We start from the raw sequence: 22,327 nt of genomic DNA on the forward strand, positions 1-22,327 counted from the left end.
TCATAGCGAACAGTGACAACCTTCCATGGTGACTGTAGTTGTCAGAGCGGGCGCTTCCATTATGAGGCAATATGTTCTATTACATTAGAATGGAAATTCCGTGAGACAGACGACAACCTGTCTACCAGAAACTGGCGACGTTTCCAGGAAAGCAGAAGAGGCCGCGCTGAGCAGTTCCTTGAAGAGACGTCTTGGGGCTCTTTCACACGAGCGGATGCCGTTACCCTTTAATACGCCATGTCTCTGCTGTCCGGAGCGCGGCTTGGCACGCTTTCACGCAGCGGATTACCCGCACGGCATCCGCTCATGTGAAGGAGCCCTTACGCTGTCCTCACTTATGTCACCCTGCCAGCCGCACCCGATGATTGTGAACGTGCTCCTGCGCGGTTCACACAGGCCTCAGGTGACGTTGCGGTCTTGCGACGTGTGACTAGGAGTTGCTTCAGATTCTGCTCCTAAACCCTGGTCGTATCCTCTAATATTCTGCCTGCAGTGTAAATCAATGAGGGGTTTTACACCCTGTTCACACACCGCAGAAAAACTCACCCAGAAGATAAATGAGCGCATTCATTCTTCTCGTGAATTCCATTCGGAAAATCCCGCGGATTATCCTCATGGAGCGTCGGCATCTATGCATCCACCTCTGGATGGCCACGTGTGAACGGGGGCACATTTACTAAGGGACTCGCAACTAGTTTAGGCAACTTTTTTAACTGACCGTGTGACAATATTTAGTCTCACGGATGCTTTTACGCCGTGTCCGCCAGTTGGGCATGGCGGGGGCTGGCGTAGTTTTACACCAGGCGTAAGGACTGCCACAGATGCGCCTAATTTCTGACGAATCTAACGGCAGCGCAGGGGGGAAACTAAGATTGGCGTAAAAAGCCGCTCTTAGTAAACGTGTCCCAATGTGTCCAGACAATCCTCCGGAGATTGAGAGAAGCTTCCCGGCTCCACACTGACACACTGTAACAAACAGGACAGGTAGACTGGAGCGAACGCTCTGAGCCATCCTCCCGGACGCTTCTCCTTCCTCTCTCATCAGCTTTGGTGCAGTGGATGAGCGCTGACATCTGCCATTTGTACCGGCGGTTCCCCTGTAGATCCAGCGTCAGCCGGGGGAATGAGCGAGCGACTCCACATGATGCCCCCGGCTACACCGCCATAGAGAATAGCACATCAATCACCGCACTACTCCATGAGGGGCCCAGATTATCCATCTCATATCTATTATCCAGGGGCGTAGCTATAGGGGAAGCAGGGGAAGTGGCTGCTTTGGGGCCCTGACCCAGAAGGGGCCCATCCAGGAGGAGGACTAAAAGATTTGGTCAGGGCCCCCTCAACAGTATTACTCAATGACATCATTTACAGTGGCAGTATAGACGGATGGAACAGCGGCCGCGCCCGAGAGCGATCTCTACCAGCCACAGGAATGGGGGCGGCATGAAAGGAAGGGGTTGCGAAAAAAATTACTGGGGGAGGAGGGCCCCATTCAAAAATGAGCTGTGGGGCCCAGTCATTTCTAGCTACGCCACTGCTATTATCCATCTAATTATCTCTCATATTTATCTAATATCTATCTCATCAATCTATCTCCTATCTCTCTATCTATCTATCTATCTATCTCTCTAATATCTATCTCTCTATCTCATATCTGTCTATCTATCTATCATCTATCTATCTATCTGTCTATCTCTCTATCATCTATCTATCTATCAATCTCTCTAATATCTATCTATCTATCTATCCATCTATCTAATATCTATCTATCTATCTATCATCTATCTATCTATCATCTATCTATCTCTCTCTCTATCTATCTATCTATCTACATATCTATCATCTATCTATCTATCTACCTCCTCTATCTATCTATCTGTCTATCATCTATCTATCTATCAATCTCTCTAATATCTATCTATCTATCTATCTGTCTATCTATCCATCTATCTAATATCTATCTATCTATCTATCTATCATCTATCTGTCATCTATCTATCTATCTATCTATCTATCATCTATCTATCTATCTATCTATCTATCTATCTATCTAACTATCTCTCTAATATCTATCTATCATCTATCTATCTATCTATCTATCTATCTATCTATCTCTCTAATATCTCTCTCTCTATCTCACATCTGTCTATCTAGCTCTTATCCCTCCATCCATCCACGGCTCTTCCAGGTCTCCGTATGGCATGTGTTGCCCCCACAGTCAGCCTCCTGTGCGTTCCTCTAGGTCAGGCATGGCCAACCTGCGGCTCTCCACCATGCCCTGCTGTAGGCTGATAGCTGTAGACTGTCCGGGCATGATGGGAGTTGTAGTTTTGCAACAGCTGGAGAGCCTCAGGTTGGCCATCCCTGCTCTAGGTGTCCGTTCACATTAGGACGTCAGGATCGGCTCCAGCTCTTAGTTTCTATTCATTTTGGTGAAGGCTACAAAGCAGCCATAATATTATACCACGAAATGATATTTTAATAACGCACCCGGAGGCTCAGCGAGAATGACTGCGGTAATAATGGAGATCTGCTGGGCGGTATCTTTCATTCTCAGACCTTCCTGTTTCTCTAATCGGAGGCCGCCACAAATCCCCCCCCCCCCCTCCGAATTCACCCACATGATGTGCTTTATGTGTCCTTGACCGTCCTGAATCATGATGGGGAGGGGGCTTCCTCTTTTTTGCTGGATTTGTGTTTTCGGGGGGTGATGACTTTTGCATCAAGCTCATATTTTATTGCCTCTGAGTTCTCAGAAAATCCAAGTGAAGTGAGAAAGTTTGAGTTTAGCGCGACATCACTCGCCTCCTTCACCCCGATCCTCCTTTACCATCGATGATCTAAATCCCAGAAACAGGGTCACTAAAAACCACAAAATGCAATTTTAATACCGGCTACTAGCGGGAGGCGGAGCTGTGACAATAGGGCATGGTGAGGTCAGGTATGTGACCAAGTTGTCAGTAATACTGATACATGTTACCTGCACTGATACATTGTAACAAACTATCAGGACGGAGGAGAGATCAGTGCAGCTCACAGAGCATTGTCTAGACTGGACACATTGTAACAAACCTTCAGCTGTAGAGTACTAGGTCTGTATGGGTTTTCTGCTTGTAGATGTAAGAAAGGTTGTTCTCGTTCACAGCAAACAGAGATCTTGAAAATAGTGATAGCATATTCTGCCCCAGATGGATGAGGGTTTCCTATGGTGGAACCCTAGCTGACATACTCCACCCCCTAGCAGCTGATTGGCTGAGCATCTCACATCCGGTGATGTCACTACATCAGACATGATGATGTCACCGCAGTCCAGTCCTGCCTGTGACTAACATGTGCTGGCTCAAGCAGTTGGCAGCTTTATAACAGTGATATGTAGGAAACTATGTGAACCCCAGCGTCATGTGGCGGAGAACAGAGGGATAAGCGGCAGATGTGTAACAAGACTCCCATTGTGCTGCTGGATCTCGTCCCTGCCCCATGTTTGGCTTCTCTCGTCCCTTCCCCAGTGGACACTGAAGATTCCTGGCCCTGACCTTCCCCGTCCCCTCAGCACTGCAGCCCCCTAAGACGGAACAGCTGAGCGTTCCAGTGCAGGGCGTTGGAGTCCACACAATAGGGACCTTGTGGAACCGCGGTGAGGAAATCATGAGAGGAGGCCGAAGAGTCAAGGCTTCCAGTGTGCGACAGCGAATAACCCCCCACCTACAGTCATAACATTACCAGAGCTGCGAGCGGGGAGAGAAAAACGTACACCGGCTGTACAGATATAATTATATACAGGCGATGCCCAGGTTATACCAGCTGTACATATATAATAATATACAGGAGATGCCCAGGTTATACCAGCTGTACATGTATCATTATATACAGGAGATGCCCAGGTTATACCAGCTGTACATGTATCATTATATACAGGAGATGCCCAGGTTATACCGGCTGTACAGATATAATTATATACAGGAGATGCCCGGGTTATACCAGCTGTACACATATAATTCTATACAGGAGATACCCAGGTTATACCAGCTGCACATATATAATTATATACAGGAGATGCCCAGGTTATACCAGCTGTACATATATAATTATATACAGGAGATGCCCAGGTTATACCGGCTGTACATATATAATTATATACAGGAGATGCCCAGGTTATACCGGCTGTACAGATATAATTATATACAGGAGATGCCCAGGTTATACCAGCTGTACATATATCATTATATACAGGAGATACCCAGGTTATACCGGCTGTACAGATGTAATTATATACAGGCGATGCCCAGGTTATACCAGCTGTACATATATAATTATATACAGGAGATGCCCAGGTTATACCAGCTGTACATATATAATTATATACAGGCGATGCCCAGGTTATACCGGCTGTACATTTAGAGTTAATCTCTCCACCATTCTTTACAGTGCAGGTCTGTTTGTTCACATTGGCTGCTCTGTGTTATTACCTGGATATAATATTTTCCTGGCAGTAAGAAGAGAATGATTATAAACTAAAAGGTCTAAACCCCCAGACGGTCACCGTTGGATGAAGGCGGGGCTTAGACAAGGGGGAGGAGCCTGTGTGATTGCATTGATGGTAGTTTGGCACTTACTCTTAGCGGATGTCAGCTTTTCCTCTATGTCCTCCATATCCATGTACTTTTCATCTGTAAGGAATTCCTGTAAAACAGAATAAAAATGAATATCCTCTAAGAATCCTTCGTTTTTACCTTCTGTTCCACGGCCCGTGCTGTGCAGCTCTGATCTCCGGAGTCTTTAGGACAGGGATTCTCAACCTGCGGCCCTACAGCTGTTGTAAAATTACAACTCCCACAATGCCCTTCTGTATGATGATAGCTGTAGGCTGTCAGGGAATGATGGGAGTTGTATTTTTTCAACAACTGGAGGGCCGCAGGTTGAGCATATTAATTGCTGTGACCTGCAGTACCTCCTTTTACCATTTTGCCAGTAATTACTATGTTTTACTAAAGAAAAGACTTGCAACAGCGCCCCCTTCCCTGAACTAGTAACTGAATTGATTTTCAGAACACCGTAAAAGTGGAAGAAAGCGTCAGCTGCAAATATCAGCCGCATTGTTATAATCTGCGAAACTCAATCTATGACCCGGACACCGTTAGAAAATCCAATCTTCTATCCCTTTTATAGTCACATACAGTCTGGCTGGCGTATAATGGGGGTTGTAGTGACTCATTAAACCTGAGTGTGCAGCCATAACAATGTTTGTTCTGCCTCGCTCTCTTTGATGTTAGATCCTCTTCTAACTTCCCTTTAATCAGCAGGAAAAACAACAAAATAATCTAAAAAAATAAACCTTGCAATCCACGTGATGAGGAAGTAAGGGGTTAACAAGGGGATTGTCCCTGAGAACAGAAAGAATGTCCCTAAAATAAAAATAAAAATCCCCAGAGAATATAAATCTTGGAGACGTCTTCTGCGGACCAGCGGGGGTCGTCATTTATTAGGCCTCATGCAAACGACCGTATTTTGTTTCCTTGTCCGTTCCGTTTATTTTTTGCTGATAGGATGCGAACCCATTCATTTCAATTGGTCCGCAAAAAATGCGGACAGCACACCATTTTTTCTAATTTGCGGACAAGGATAGGCATTATTACAATGGATCTGCAAAAATAACGGATCTGCAAAAACAATACGGACGTCATCCGTTTTATTCGCTGATCCGCAATTTGCGGACCACAAAACACATACGGTCGTGTGCATGAGGCCTTAGTGATATCTGTTTCTGGCAAAGCTGGGTGACAACCAATATGGTCGCCGCTACAGCCCTGCAGACGCCTCCACGCACCTCAATGACAGATCATTTTTCTTCTTAATGGAAGATAAAGACAAGTGTTCTGTCACGCTTGGTGCTATCGGTTTTAGCGCTTGAGGGGTTAAATGCGAGAAGAGCCGGGCCCTGTGGGCTCTTCTCCTCCATGACTGGCATACATCAATACGCGCAGCGGTCTCTGGGACGCCGTCGCAGCATTGTCTCCCCCCCCAGCTATTCAGTCTCTATTCATGTACGGTGGCGGCTGCCGGCGGGGGTCTACAGCGAGGCTGTGGGAACGCTCAAATCCGTGCAGAAACTTCCCAATGCACTCCCCCTCCCCCGTCCTCCGGCCAGAGTCAGGCTGGTATTAATCGCTGCGCCAAGTTGGCCTGTGGGCACCAGTGCCTTTAGAGTTGTAGATCTGTCCATCCAGAGCTTGAACAGAATGCCAGAACTGCAGTGAATACTGACACAGGCAGGGTTGTAAATTGGCAGGTCGGTAACCACTACGGGCTACGTCATGACGGCCTAGTAGTGATAGTACGCCTCCTTAAATCCGCTGCCCGTCTCATGAGTCTTCCCCTATTTCAGCCCAGTCTAAAAATAAGAAGCTTTAATTCGCCGTCGGTAAAAATAGAATTTATCTGTCGCCATCTCCTTATAAGTGGAAGATTGGCGCGATTCTGTGGATGGCGCGTCTCTCCCCCACGCAGGGCAGATAACCGAGCACAGATAAGGCTAACGTCACTCTCGCCAGCATGGATCCGAATTAAGATTCCTGGTGGATAACGCATGGGGGCCGTAGGATATCTGGCGACTAAGAGGATAATCGCACTGAAGCCCCCGATAATGAATCCGCAATACGAGGGTGAAGGGGGGGCAGATATAAGAGGCTCAGGTTGGTCACTAAATGGCGCGGTTTTGCAGGTGTTCCACTTTTAACGCCTTTCCAAACATTTCCTTTAAAGTACTGTAGCTTTTGTGTTTATACCATAGGGCAGGTTATAAATAATGCCCATAGCAACCAATCACAGGGCAGCTTTCATCTTCGAAGAGCAGGATATGAGATGAAAGCTGTGCTGTGATTGGTTGCGATGGCAGCAGTAGACAGTAAGCACAAAAATTCTCTGTTAGGTCTGCAAAAATAAAACAAATCTCATTTCCAAGGCTTTTTGGAAATGTTTCACGACTTTGGCGCCATTCTAGTATCAAATGACATGCAGAGAGAATAGCCCATGGTAACCAATCACATCCCAGATTTAGTTGTCTTATCACAGGTTATTAAATGTAAGAAGCGATCTGATTGGTTGCTATGGGCAACTTTTCCAACAGTGAAAGAGGATCATAGATAGCAGCCAATCAGATCTAAGTTTTCATTGTTTTAGTGCCATTTAGAAAGTGCAAGAAGCCTCCTGATTGGTTGCTAAGGAAAACCTCATCACTTCTTGCTTGTGCTGTTTTTGGGCATGATTCCTGCACCTGGAGTGATTGCCCATAGCTACCAATTAGAGCCCAGTTCAAATACAGGTTAGGATATAGAAGGAGAGATCTGATTGGTTGCCACGGGCCACTGCTTATTTGCACTAATCTTTACATAGGAGGCCTCAGAGCACAAAGCAGCCAGTAAGATTCTAGCTCTCATGTTTCTAATGTAAGCTAGAAAATGAAAGGAGAGATCGGATTGGTTGCTATGCGCTACTGCTTATTGGCACTGCTCTTTACATAGGAGGCCTCAGAGCACAAAGCAGCCAATCACATTAAAGCTCTCATTTTTCCATAGTAAATTAGAAAATGAAAGGAAAGACTTGATTGGTTGCCGTAGGTCTCTCCTCCCGTTGTGGTCTCTGTCTTGGTTTTCATTCATGAGGCCCACCATTCCCTCACTCAGCTTTCTCCTCTGATAGGGAAGCTGCCATTTCCCATAAAAGGAGCCTGGAGCTCGTACCCTCCTGGGATTCGGCTCCTTTCTCCGTCTGGAATCCCAAATATTCCGGCTTCACAGAAGCTTTAGAAGAATCCTTTCCTGCGAGAAGTGGTTACGGTATCCGTGTCATTTGCCCCTCGAAGCCACGCCGCAGACACAATTACGTATATTTAATATTTCACAGTACAAATGCCGAACAGTGGATATTTTCCGAAAGTCGTGACATAATAGACATATACGCCACTGGGGTTGTTGGATATGGCGCTAAACGCAGCGCATGTCGCTATCTGTTGCAGGGAAACCTGGATGACAACCAATAGGGCCGCCATTAAGCGGTTACGCAGAAGTTCTCACCCAGTCGTGCATAGCAGGTGGGCCCATTCATGCTCCACGCCAATATGGCTGCACACGTGAAAAGATCTGCCATCCAGGGACCTGGCAGGTTCTATGAGGCTCTAATAATCCAGAATATCTGACAATCCGACACCCTTCACATCCCAGCGAGGCCAGATTAACGGAGTGTCCTGCAGGGGGATTTTAGGGACGGGATAGGAGGGACAGTTAATTATTAGTGTTGTGGAGGATCTCCGGGGGAGGCGCGCTCAATGCGCTGCGGTTTTAGGGGCGCTATACATTTCTTGTTATGATCGGCAGCGGTAATAATTAGTCGTTGCAGGCGGCGGCTCGACGGTTTCCTAATAATACACGTCGTGTTCTTTCATCGATGAGTCACTGGAGGGGGGGCCCTCATAAGGGTTGTCAGGGTTGTCACCCACACTTTAAGGGCCCATAAATCAAGATCCCTGCACTCTGTTTCTCCCTGATCACTATGCGTGTCAGTCTTCACTGCAGTTCTGAAATTTTGTTTGTGCACCAGGAGGCCCAGGATGAGCAGGTCACGGAGAGGCTAGTGTACCATGCTGCATACTGCGATCTATGGGGCTGTAACACAAGCATGCCAGTTTGCAAATCGGCGCCAAACCCCCAGCATTTACGCTAGCAAAATCGGCGCCAGTTGGTATGGATTGTGCTGCTGCGGATAACGACGAATTCCGGGTGTATCTACCTTTTAAAGGGGCCCAGTGTCGGTGGGCGCTGTCACATGATCACCACGTTTATTAACCCCTTTCTGTCCCGGTGTAGTAGATAGAACTATAATTAACTAAGCTCCCCTGGAATTGGGGCAAATTCATTATTAACCCTTGGAAGTACAGAAAAGCTTTGTCTGAGTTCTGTCAGTTTCCAGAAAAGCTGGGTTTGCGATGCGGAAGCCTTAGAAAGTTGGGTATCTGCAGTATGAGACGTATCACCCCGAAAACTTGACTTTACGTTTACCTGTTTTCTGTTCCTGGAAAAGCAGGGTGACAATCAATATGGCTGCCACGGTCACATGGTGTCATGTAAATGGCATTTAGAGAGGGCGGGGGTGGGGCGGGGAGGTTTCGGCAACATCAGACAGCGATAATTAAAAGCCGTGATGTCGGGTATAATTAGTCAGAGTTTATACAGTGATTATAATCCGCTGTAGATTATAAGACAACAGGCAAAATGTCGCCATTAAAAGCTCGCACATAAGGGGCGCACGGCATCCTGCACATCAGGGGCCCCAATGGCGATGCCCATATGGAGAGGGGTCTGATAAAAAGCTAAATCATTCTAGATCTCTGCTTGCTGTCAGCTCACTGATTCAGTCTTGTTTCAAGACGCCAAAATGACCTTATACTTGTCACAGCTGAAGGTTTGTCACAGTTGTATCCAGTCTAGAACAATCCTAAGCACATCAGCAGCACATGTCCTTCGCCTTTCTTGAGTGTTGCTACAATGTATCAGTCCAGCCTGCGTAGTGGCAGAGCATTGTGTAGACTGGATACAATTATAACAAACCCTCAGCTGTGAGAAGCGCAAGGTCACGGCAGGTTTTAGCCTCAGGAAATAATAGTGTGTTCCTGTTCACTGACAGCAGACAGAGATAGTGAAAATGGTGAGGAATTCAAGTCAGAGTCGGATATAAAGTTGCAGATGTTTTTAGTGTGAAAAGTGGCGTCTTCATGGTGATTTGGACCCCGAGTCATGTGACCGCAGACCCGCGATTCGATGACAGGCGCGCCCAGACAGGTGCATTTTTGGCACAATTTGGTGTCTCTAGTCTCTATAGAGTTAGACAAAAGTGTCTGCACCAGAGGTATCATCAGCCCCTGTGATCAATCTGGGGAAGATCTAAGATCACACCATCTACAGGATAAGGTCTCATGCACACAAACGTATTTTGTTTCCGTGTCCGTTCCGTTTTTTTCTGAGGATAGGATGCGGACCTATACATTTCAACGGGTCCGCAAAAAACGCGGACAGCACACCGTGTGCTCAGGAGGTCAGGAGAGAGATCTGTGCTGCTGCCAGAGTAAGGCCTCATGCACATGCCCGTGGTATGTTTTGCGGTCCGCAAATCGCGGATCGCCAAAACACGGATGGTGTCCGTGCGCGTTCCGCAATTTGCGGAACGGCACGGACAGCCTTTAATATAAATGCCTATTCTTGTCCGCAAACCGCGGACAAGAATAGGACATGTTATATTTTTTTTGCGGGGCCACGGAACAGAGCAACGGATGCGGACAGCACACGGAGTGCTGTCCACATCTTTTGCGGCCCCATTGAAGTGAATAGGCCAAAACGGCGGCTCGGATGCGGACCAAAACAACGGCCGTGTGCATGAGGCCTAAGGGTCCATTCACATGTCCGTGTGTGTTTTGCGGATCCGCAAAACACGGACACCGGCAATGTGCGTTCCGCATTTTGCGGACCGCACATCGCCGGCACTAATAGCATATGCCTATTCTTGTCTGCGATTGCGGACCCGGAAGTGCGGGAAATGAATGGGTCCGCAATTGCGTTCCACAAAATGCGGAACAGAATTGCGGATGTGCGAATGGACCCTAATGCCTGGGCTGATACACTGTAACAAACCCTCAGCTGTGAGTAGTATTCGGCCTGCACAGATATCATTAATTTAAACAAGAATGTTTCCATTCCCCGACAACATGCAGATATGTTGACTATTGTGAGGCACTGATACAAGTCTATGAACTTTCCATGATCGGAGGCTGGCGCTGTATGTGCCCGTTTTCCCGCACCGCTCTGATGTACAGGGTTGTGTGTGCTGCACTCACTCTGCCGGGTGCAGGAAATCTCTGCACGGCCTTCATGAATATATTCATGGCTGAAGCAGCGGCCGGGATCATGGTCTGTATCACCTGCCGGATCAAGGGCTTCAGCTGCGGGAATTGGATTTTGCAGGTGTATTCTTTGCCGCGATGCGTGTATCAGAGATGGAACGTCCGGAGATAAGACCCGGTGAGTAGAGGAAGTCATAAGTAATCAGCGGTGACACTGCCGGAGACACGCCGCTGGTACAGGGCCCACACCGCAGGCCGGGGCTACACTCGGAGGCTTGAAGGGGTTGTCTCATCATAGACAATGGGGGCATATCGCTAGGACATGCCCCCATTGTCTTATAGGTTGCACCTATATAGAGAACGGAGCCCCGGAAGCGAAGGAGGGCGCACTGCGCATGCGCAGTCGCCCTCCATTCACTTTTATGAACCCATAAAAGTGAATGGGAGTGGTGGCCGGTCATGTGTGGTGCGCTCCCATTCACTTCTATGTGGTGGCCGGACCACTACCTTATGGAGCTCCGTTCCCGATAAAAGTGCGGGTCCCAGCGGTAGGACCCGCATCTATAGGGATGAGGAATCGACCTGTCGGATGAAACATCAGAAGTCGATTTGCATAAAACTTTGTTTCAATACTGTACAGAGCGAACGCTTCGACAGTATTAGAATGTATTGGCTCCGATGAGCCGAATCTATTACTTTGCGAAGTCTCGTGAGACTTTGCATAATAACTTCAGAAATTGATTTATACTGTAAAAAAACAATTTCCCAAACTCAGTTTCAAGGTACCACTTGGGACCGAACCCGAGTTCAGGAAATGTTTTTTTACAGTATAAATCAATTTCTGAAGTTATTATGCAAAGTCTCACGAGACTTCACAAAGTAATAGCTTCGGCTCATCGGAGCCAATACATTCTAATACTGTACGGAGCGCTCGCTCTGTACAGTACTGAAACGAAGTTTCATCCGAAGTCGATTCCCTCATCCCTGTTTATGAGCAGAGATAAGGAGCCGTAGCTCCTCAGATGACGGAAAAGAGAGAAAATCCACAGGCTGCTACTACAGCATCTCAGCTCTGTACAGAGAAAAGGGCTCTAGATTTTATATTATTTTTAGCTCAAATTAAGTACAAATGCTGTAATAAAATAAAAGGTGCACATAGCCTTAAAGTCATATCATACCATTCGTACCATGTCATACCTTACCACATCATATCATACCATGTCGTATCATACAATATATATCATATCATACTATGTCATAACATATGTATCATATCATAACATACCACATCATATTATACCATATATAACATATCATATACTATATATCACCATGCCACATAATGCTATAACACGTCATACCATACCATGTCACATACTATATATATCACCATACCACATCATACTATTCCACGTTATATCATATCGTACCATATATTACATCATATCGCACCCCATAATGGCATACCATATCACATGACATAATACTAGATCATCTCCTACTAATACTAAGCAAAGTCACCCAATCTGTGGATGGAACTACAAGTCTCACAATCCCCGGCAGAAGTAACAGCAGCGCACCCTCATCTCCTATGAAAGTTATTCTACAGAAAGTCACCAAAAGTTTTCCTGGAGCGCGTTACAGTGCCACCCAGAGTGCCCGCCGCCGCCTCACCTGGTTCACCTCATCCAACCTCTTCTCTTGCTGCGCCTTCAGGAGGCCAAAGGCTCTGCCACCTGTGTGCAAGGAATGAGAGGAACAGAATGAGGGTCTTGTCTGCATCATGCACACTGGAGCCCCCATAGCCAGCCAGTGATTTGTGAGGAGGACACTTTGGGGCTGCTTTTACCTTGGGTGTTGTTGTTGCAGGTCATGCTGAGCAGAGTGCTGGGACTTCCTTCAGGACTGGATTCTGATCTCCTGAGCTGTAGATGCAGACGCCTCTGTCTCCTTCACTCTGCAGCAGATGGCTACAGGCACCCGCTTACATAGGCTGCTGTATCCAGCCCAGCCCAGATAACACAACCATCATGCCTTCTTACTCATCCTCAGCATTAACATACCACCCCCTGCTGCCCAAAAAAGAGAATGCAACCAACTGCCCGGAATTCTATTCTGCAAGATCAGATACAGCCCATGAGCTAGGGTGGCACCCAGTCTGCAGCCATTAATTTCCTCTTTTAGGTGGCATTTCATGGGGTGAACACCTGGTGACCATAGAAATAGTATTCCCCCCGAATGTCCTGTCCTCTATTTGGGGCCTTAGGTCTCTCACTGGTGTATTCGCCATTGCCGCCTTTGTCTGCAGCCATCTTGCTGCAGCTCGTCTTCTTTCATTTTTAGCAACTTAGAATTCAGTGTGAGCCTGGAGTGAGACCCCATTGCGGTCCCCTAAAATGTCTGCTACATGGAGGTCCTTACTCCACAGCGAAGTGCTGAGGTCCTTGTCCTCTCAGGGGTCTGCACGGGACACCATCACCTTGACAGAATCCAGCAAGGACTTACTATACAGACTCCATTATAAGGCTTCTGCGGTGTCATGGAGCCAAGCCAGATTTGGTGAATTGTATACGAGGGGGGCAAAGACATCGCTAACAACATCAACCCATGGGGCAGGACAGTGGTCAGTACATGAATAACGTTGTCCCAATTCTTCTTCTTCACCCATTGTTCAATGTAAACACGAACAGGAAGAAGACTGATCAGCCTAGGAGGTGAAATATCACGTGATGCAGCACATGCTTTTGGAATGGGCCCCATGTGCCTCACATTAATAGCAAGTGACCCCCAAAGTATGGTACCTTCTCAAATAATGGGCAACGTGGGGTTAATGTGAGTTACAGAATACAGGCCACTTATTATTAAGGTGAGGCACATGGAATGACGGAAGTCAAAATTCATAAGACTGCGTGCCGATAACACTGACTAATGTTTACAGTGTTTACATATTGTTCTGATTTTTTTATTTATTTTTATTTTAATTATTTTTCCTATTTTCACCCGCGTCTTATTGGGCGAAAAATACAGTAATTGGAAAATTTAATAATTGTAAATAAAATGTTACTTTCTAATACTTGGTTGTAACCCTTTGTTGGCAGTGACTGCCTGGAGTCCTGACCTCATGGACATCACCGGACGCCGTTTCCTCCTCTTTTCGGCCGCGGTTTTCAGTTGCGGTTTGTGGCCTTTCTGTCTGAAGTTTAGTCTGTGACCAGTGACGCGCTCTATTGGGTTCAGACCCGGGGACTTGGCCGTTCTGGAATATTCCACTTCTTTAATAAACTCCTGCGTCGCTCTGGCTTTATGTTTCGGGTCATTGTCCGTCTGTATCAGTTTGGCTGGATCTGAGCGCACAGTCTGTCTCTGAAGACCCCAGAATTCATCCGGCTGCTTCTGTCCTGTGTCCCATCATCAATAAGCACGAGGGCCCCGGGGCCACCGGCAGCCATGCATGCCCGAGCATCGCCCTGCCTCCGCCGTGTTCTACAGACGATGCGGTACGCTTTGGATCATGAGCTGTACCGAGCCTTCTCCATACTTTTTTCTTTCCATCATTCTGGTAGAGGCTGATCTTGGTTTCATCCGTCCACAGAACGTTCTTCCAGAAGTGTGCGGGTTTTATAAGATGTTTTTTTAGCACAGTCCAATCCATCCTTCTTATTCTGGAGGCTGATGAGTGGCTGCACCGCGCAGTGAACCCCCTGTACTACTGTCATGCCGTCTTCTCTTTATGGTAGATTTGGGTATTGATCCGCCGATATCCTGGAGAGCGTTGTCACTTGGTCGGCTGCTGTGAAGGGGCTTCTCTTCCCCGTGGTATATATTCTGCCATCATCCACCGCTGGTGTCTTCCGGGGGCGTCCAGGTCTTTTTGGATTGTTGAGGTCACCAGCGCTTTCTTTCTTTCTCAGGATTGACCTGTAGATTTTGCCGCTCCTGATAGCGCAGCAATTTCTCGGATGGGTTTTTCTGGTTTCGCAGATGAAGGACGGCTTGTTTCACCTGCATGGAGCGCTCCTGTGACCGCGTGTTTACTGCTCAGCAAAATCTTCAAAATGCAAGCACCGCGCCTGACATCAACTCCAGGCCTTTTATGTGCTGAATTGAGAATGAAATAATGAAGGAACTGCCCCCAGCTGCCCATGAAACAGCCTAAGAGTCAAGTGTCCAATTACTTCTAGTCCCTTAAACACGGTGCCCCATGTAAAGGAGTCGAAACTCCTAAACCCTTCATCCAATGTTAATGTGGATGCCCTCAAATGAAAGCCAAAAGTCTGGACTTTATGTCCATGTCCATTATATAACTATAACTTCAATATGTTTTAGTAAACAGGTAATAAAAACTAAATTTGTGTCAGTGTCCAAATATATATGGACCTAACTGTACATTCTGTACTGATCCTGAGTTATGGTGACTGTTGAATAGAATTCCAGGACTGACACTCATGTGCAGACCTGTGCAGTCAGGGTATGTGGACAGTTAGTATCGGTGTGTGGTGGTTATTCTTGGGTGTCACTGCGCCCCTTCGGCTGTAGATGAGGGGTAGTTGACCCCTGCAGCACATTGGGGGCTCATTTCTGCTCTGGCCTCATGTCTGTGACTTTATGGTCAATGTGAACGGATGCAGTAGACCGTCCATGAAACGCGCAGTCACGCGTAATCTCCGTTCCTGTGAGAGGTTCCATGAACCAGGTGTGACTGACAGATCCATCACTGACTCCCCTCAGCTGACTCTTCATCTGCCACGACAAGGAGACGTCCTGGCCGCACGTTTAATCTGACACATTTTGGATTAGTGAGCATCTGTTTGCATATATTTTGGCGCCCAGCCGAGAGCAGTTCTTGGGGAGTGTAGCGGAGGATGCGGAGTATTGTTTGCTGGAGGCTGCAGTATAGATTGTCAGAGAAGTCCTCTCATTATCCTCAGCCCTGGGATTAGAGCCTCGGCTTCATCTCCAGTGCCTGCAAATAATCAGAGATGGGGGGGGGGGGGGGGGGGGGCGACGACAAGGAGACCGCCGGACACACACAACCTGCTTCTAGGACATGATCTGCGGAATCTTCATAAAACGCGTTTCAGGCCACCTTGACCCTAAGTTTACACCTGAGCGTTTTATAGCGCGTTCAAACGCGCTGTAAAACGCTCAACACGTGAAAACCAATGCTTCCCTATGGCCCTGGTTCACACTTGAGCGTTTTACAGCGCGTTTGAACGCGCTGTAAAACGCCCGACGCATAAACAAGTTCTTGAGCTTTTTTTCGCGCGTTTTGGCCATAGACTCATTGGACAACACTGCAGTCAATCACTCAAACGCGCGTTTACTATTGCAAAAAACGCGCAACAAATACGCGCGTAAAACACGCGTCTCAGAAACGCTCAGGCGTGAACCCAGGGTGAAGGATTGACGTGCAAAACATGTTAGCTCGCCATCTTACAGACCTGAACCACAAGTCCACCTGACAACACAGATCATTCTCAAATCACTTTTCAGCTGTTTGGTTGTCAGCACCCATCCCCCACGTGACAGTGAGAGGAAACAGACTGATTGTGGCTCTGAAGCACGCATGACAGTCCAGTACCCTGAAATCGGCATGTAGTTCTGATATAGCCTTACACGGAGCTCCCTGTATCCACATCCCCATCAGTAAGTACAGGGTGGAAATCCCCTTTAAGGCTGGGTTCACACCTGAGCGTTTTACAGCGCGTTCCTACGCGCTGTAAAACGCTCAACAAGGAGAAACCAATGATTCCCTATGGGAATGGTTCACACTTGGGCGTTTTACAGCGCGTACGATCGAGCTGTAAAACGCCCGACGCTCCAAAAAGTACATGAGCGACTTTTGGGGCGTTTGTGGCCATAGGACACTGTAGTGAATCACACAAACGCGCGTCAAACGCGCGTTTACTATTACAAAAACGCGCATAAAAATGCGCGTCAAAAACGCGCGTAAAACGCGCGTTTGCGCAACGCTCAAGTGTGAACCCAGCCTTAGAAAGCGACTCCACTTTCTGTACAAATGACCAGAGAGATCAGGCAGGCGTCCAAACAGTGAGGCGATCACTCGGGGGGCTCCGGCTGATCCGAACTCCTCTCCACCCAACAGATGTTGAAACGAGGCGTCAAGGACCTTAAACCGCCTTGCGTTGCGAGCGGACACGTCCCCTGCGCCAGTAAACAGCCTCGCCGCCTCCAGCTATTCATTCCCTCTCACTGATACCCGTCCCGAAGACATAAAAAATGACCTCAAATAGGGAGTTAACACAAAGCAAGTGAGAGGCCAGAAGCAAGGCCTGGCCATGTCAGATAGTCTGAGCCTGGAGCAGAAAACGATGAGAAATAGAGAAGAGACGCGAGGCTGAGAACGCCTCAAAAATGGACCAGGAATTGCCGCCAGATAACACAAGAGGAGGCGTAAAAAAAAAAGAGTCCTGCGATAGTGGTAACCTGCGCTTTAATTGAGCACGGACTCGAGGCGTGAAGGGGCTCAGTCACTGACATATTGTGGAGGGGAGCGGTTTATGGGGTCATCATTGATACATCCGTCCAGTTATCATCGGGCACAGATTCTGCAAATTTGTTATATTTTCTAGCCGCCTGAGGGGCGTTTCCTACTGGAAAGCGGTGGGGCTTAAAAATGTCTTCTGATTTGGGGTTCAAACACTAGAATCTTGCCTTTGGGATCCATAGGCTCCATTACCCATGTCTTAATGGGCCCCAGATGTCAAATAAAAGGGCCCCATGTGCAACACATCTGCAGAAAACTTCAGGCTCCAGTTCTGAAAGTTTGATACAATTTATCAGCGCAGGAGCAATGGATCAATCTGGAGTTCAGACTGTTAGCTGACTTACTGTCTAGACAGGATCCAACTGTAGCGAAACCTCAGCTGTACGAGGTGGAAACACAGACTATATTGTAAGGTAGCAGAGCTCTTCTTTATATAATGATTAAAGGGGTTCTCCAGGACCTTAGGATAGGCCGGTAATATTGTATCACTTAAGGGGGCGACTCACGGCACCCCCCTGATCAGCTGAACATGGCTGCATATCAATCATTATTAGTTATGACATAGCTATTGATGTGGAAGGTGATTAGGATCCACACCTATCCCTATGACAACTCTGAACTGACCAGACAGCAAGGGTTTGTCATAGGGCCACTAGAAAATAGAGATTCAGAAACCCCTCAATGAATGACACAAACGTGGACATTAGTAGTGGACTGTAAAATGTGGATCCTCAGCTGTTGGGAAACTACAACCCAACGTGTCCTGACAGCCGGTCAGAAGCTCCCCAGTCCATAAGCTTCATTATTAATGCTGTATTCCAGCCAAGGATGTGGGATGAAAGCTCGTGAAACGCGTCAGCAGCAGGAACCTCTCTAGTTTTCACTGTCACCCACCTGCCGTGTTTTTAGCTTTATTCCGGTTGCTCACTTTCCATCTGAATCTACACTTAGTACAAATGTACAACGTCTGCACTAAGCAAGGCGCTGCTAATCTGTATAACGACACCATTATCCCCGGATTGCAGAGCTGGCCTCTCTGCCTGCTAACTAGATTTAGGGTTTAGTGTCAGATCTCATGAGAGGCAGGGATGCTGAGACAGACACCTCACCATGGAGGAGGGGGCAGAGATGTCACCACCTGTTCTGTCAGAGAGCTTCTTCTCCAGTCTGCAGAGACCACGACCTGTGGAGTAATTACCCGACACTCTCAGACTAATAACTGCTCATATCCTACAGAGACTGGTGACAGAAACCATGTGTACAAGACTATAATATAATACCGCCTCCTGTGTGTACAAGAATATAACTATTATAATACTGCTCCAATGTACAAGAATATAACTACTATAATACTGCTCCTATGTGCAAGGATATAACTACTATAATACTGCTCCTATGTACAGGAATATAACTGCTATAATACTGCCTCCTATGTACAAGGATATAACTACTATAATACTGCTCCTATGTACAGGAATATAACTACTATAATACTGCCTCCTATGTACAAGAATATAACTACTATAATACTGCCTCCTATGTACAAGAATATAACTACTATAATACTGCTCCTATGTACAAGGATATAACTACTATAATACTGCTCCTATGTACAAGAATATAACTACTATAATACTGCCTCCTATATACAAGAATATAACTACTATAATACGGCTCCTATGTACAAGAATATAACTACTATAATACTGCTCCTATGTACAAGAATATAACTACTATAATACTGCTCCTATGTACAGGAATATAACTACTATAATACTGCTCCTATGTACAGGAATATAACTACTATAATACTGCTCCTATGTACAAGAATATAACTACTATAATACTGCTTCCTATGTACAAGAATATAACTGCTATAATACTGCTCCTATGTACAGGAATATAACTACTATAATACTGCTCCTATGTACAAGAATATAACTACTATAATACTGCCTCCTATGTACAGGAATATAACTACTATAATACTGCTCCTATGTACAAGAATATAACTACTATAATACTGCTCCTATGTACAAGAATATAACTACTATAATACTGCCTCTATGTACAAGAATATAACTACTATAATACTGCCTCCTATGTACAGGAATATAACTACTATAATACTGCCTCCTCTGTACAGGAATATAACTACTATAATACTGCCCCTATGTACTAGAAGCGGAACGTCATTTATGAGTAATGTGCCATTGGCCGCGGTCTGCGCCTCGTTCTGTTGGTCACATGATCTCGGGGTAGATTCTAACATCACATCTATTTCTCTAGAACAAGGACCCCGTGACATGCTCGGCATATGGAGCGGTGAGATTCATGCTCGGTGTCTGGCGGTACCAGCTGGGGTCTATATCTCTTTCTGAAGGCCTACCTATTATTGATGAGACATTTTTGAGCCGCGAGGCGCGGGTTTTGCGGTCCTCCAGACGATCAGAGGGGTCGGACACCGCGCGGCTGTTCTTTTTTTTATGATTCTCAGTCAAAGCGTCACTTTGAGTAATGGGGATCTGTTTTTACCGCCCAGTCGCAGTATTTCCATGCCCCCCCCCACTCATATATTTGACAGTGGGCCGCCGATGGATTTGCACTGGATGGCAGGACCTCCTTGGTGGAATTTTCTCTATTGCGTAAATTATTGCCGCGCCGTAATTCTGCGCGCTCTGTTTTAACTTTTAGTGTTGATTCGCTGCCGGCAAAAAGTACATTCTGTCCTTGTTAACTTCTGCATGTAAAGGCCATGGTTCTCAACACTCCGCTGACCGACTTAAAGGAGAACTCTGCTCACAGTTCCGCGGTATTATTTTTATCGATCTGGTAATGTCTGACTTACCTAAGGTCATGTCACCCTGGGGATGTAACTACCTACCTGCAGCGAGAAGGAACATGCAACTGTAGTGATGCAAGCAGGTCGGTTGTCCCTGTACGGGTTCGGAGTGGGGAGAGGGTCGGGGTTCTTATAATTCACCATTTTCTTTCTCCTGATCTGTGTATAATTAACCTGTCATTTTACCCGATTATGAAATTGTTAGCTCAGGATCGGAGCCGCAGGCGGTTGAGAACGTGCCACGTGAATAACAACCTCGCTGCGGATAAGTAACGGCCAGCGGAGGGGGAGGAGCTAAAAGAGCGACAACCGCTGCTGTGCACCACATGCGCCATGCCACTGTCATCAGCGACGATCCATGTGTGGAGTCCGGAATCAGCGATAAAGCGGATGGACGGCGTCCAATATTGTGCTTTGATTTGCTCATTTGCATACAGCTGTTTATATGTATCAGTTATGTTTACAATGTAGCACTGCTGCTGCCTGCACTCTTATCCGTTTACAGGGGCGTGCCGGAAAATCCACCATGGGGGGCTCCACACCTGATCGTAACTCCCCCTACCCTGGTGCTCCATATTTGTTATCGTGGTGGACCCACGTACTGCCCCTCGCCCACAGCGTTCTCCATGGCACTAAAACTCTCGCTGATCTACGTCCTTGGATTCATATTTATCGCCCTCCCCACCCTCGCCCTGATTTCCTCTTCTGGCTGGAGTCATATTTCTTCCCCTGACGTACCCTTGTATATGGCACTCCCTGTCCTTGGCCCTCAGATCTGATGTACAGAATGTGCGCACGGTGCCAGATGGTTTCCTGTCTTGGGCCCCCCCCCCCCCCCCCTGCACCCCCAAAACTGCTGTAAATGATTGCAAGCTCACCAAACAATATGGAGTCACTGCTGTTGCTGCAACCACAAGCTTCCAGGCTTTCTGCAGCGTATACACTACACTAGTCTTTGGGCAGATCGGCCGCTCAGGGGCCTGGGAAATTTGGGTGGGATTGTAGACCAGATTGCTTGTCACCCAGCTTTCCCAGAAGATGTGGAGTCAGGGACCGTTCCTCTGCATCAGTGTAACAAAACTTGTGTCTCATTGTATGTTGCAAAACCACAACTCCCAGCATGCCCAGACTGTCAGAAGTGGTCCGTGCATGCTGGACGTAACAGCTGGACAGCCACATGGTGGGCACACTGGCAAGGTGGGCACACTGGCCTTAAATAGTAAAAACCACTTCTGTCGGTCGCTTCCCACGTTCTACAGCAGGGGGCAGCAGTGACCATAAGATACAGCTCCCCCTACAGTAAGCAGAATCTCTGCAGGGGCCTGATGGATGACAAAAAGGGACAGTGTTGGGCTGGGGTACTTGGGGCCACCAGTGTAACTGATCCTGGGGGCCCACCTTAGGGCTCCTGCACACAAACCTATTTTTTTTCCATGTCTGTACCGTTCCCTTCACTTCAATGGGGCCGCAGAAAAAAAAAGACTCCGTGTGCATTCCGCGTCTGTATGTCCGCATGGCCGTTCTGCGAAATGATAGAACATGTCCTATTACTGACAAGGATAGGACGGTTCTATTAGAGGCCGTTCTGTTCCACATAATGTGTAACGCACACACCCGGTATCCATGTTTTACGGATCCGCAGTTTGCGGACTGAAAAACATCCAACATTCGTGTTCATGAGCCCTTACCGCGATAACAGAAATATTACAGATGAAGTATGATGGCGGATACTCACAGCAACACGCACAAACATACATGTGGCAGAAGTTACACATATATGGGTCAGTCAGAAACAAGACACGTGCAGCGCTCACCAATCACTCACTGGACACATGTGGCACACAAGACACTTATCCGTGGCTCACATGCCACGGATGCATGTCACATGCTGCACATACACCACTGATACATAGAACATATATGGCACACACCAATCTCACATAGGAAACACGCAATGCACACACCAAGACATGTATGCCTAACCCTATTACGTGTAGCAGACTTAAAGGGGTTAAAGGGGTCCTCTCACTTCAGCAAATGGCATTTATTATGTAGAGAAAGTCAATACAAGGCACTTCCTAATGTATTATGA

At 47.0% G+C, this 22,327-nt stretch overlaps 1 protein-coding gene across 1 annotated transcript in view; it reads right to left on the reverse strand.

Annotated features, from left to right (window-relative positions):
- AIF1L (allograft inflammatory factor 1 like) overlaps positions 1-12,889 on the reverse strand; it is a 30,893-nt gene extending 18,004 nt beyond the window's left edge. Inside the window, exons 1-3 of the mRNA XM_044268718.1 lie at positions 12,735-12,889; positions 12,560-12,621; positions 4,614-4,680 (exon numbers count right to left, since the gene is read on the reverse strand). Coding sequence (XP_044124653.1) covers positions 4,614-4,680; positions 12,560-12,621; positions 12,735-12,759 — 154 coding nt within the window. The 5' untranslated portion in view covers positions 12,760-12,889. The remainder of the gene's footprint in view (positions 1-4,613; positions 4,681-12,559; positions 12,622-12,734) is intronic.
- Positions 12,890-22,327: the final 9,438 nt, after the last annotated feature.

This window comes from Bufo gargarizans, chromosome 9, assembly GCF_014858855.1.
Source record: "Bufo gargarizans isolate SCDJY-AF-19 chromosome 9, ASM1485885v1, whole genome shotgun sequence".
NCBI lineage: Eukaryota > Metazoa > Chordata > Amphibia > Anura > Bufonidae > Bufo > Bufo gargarizans.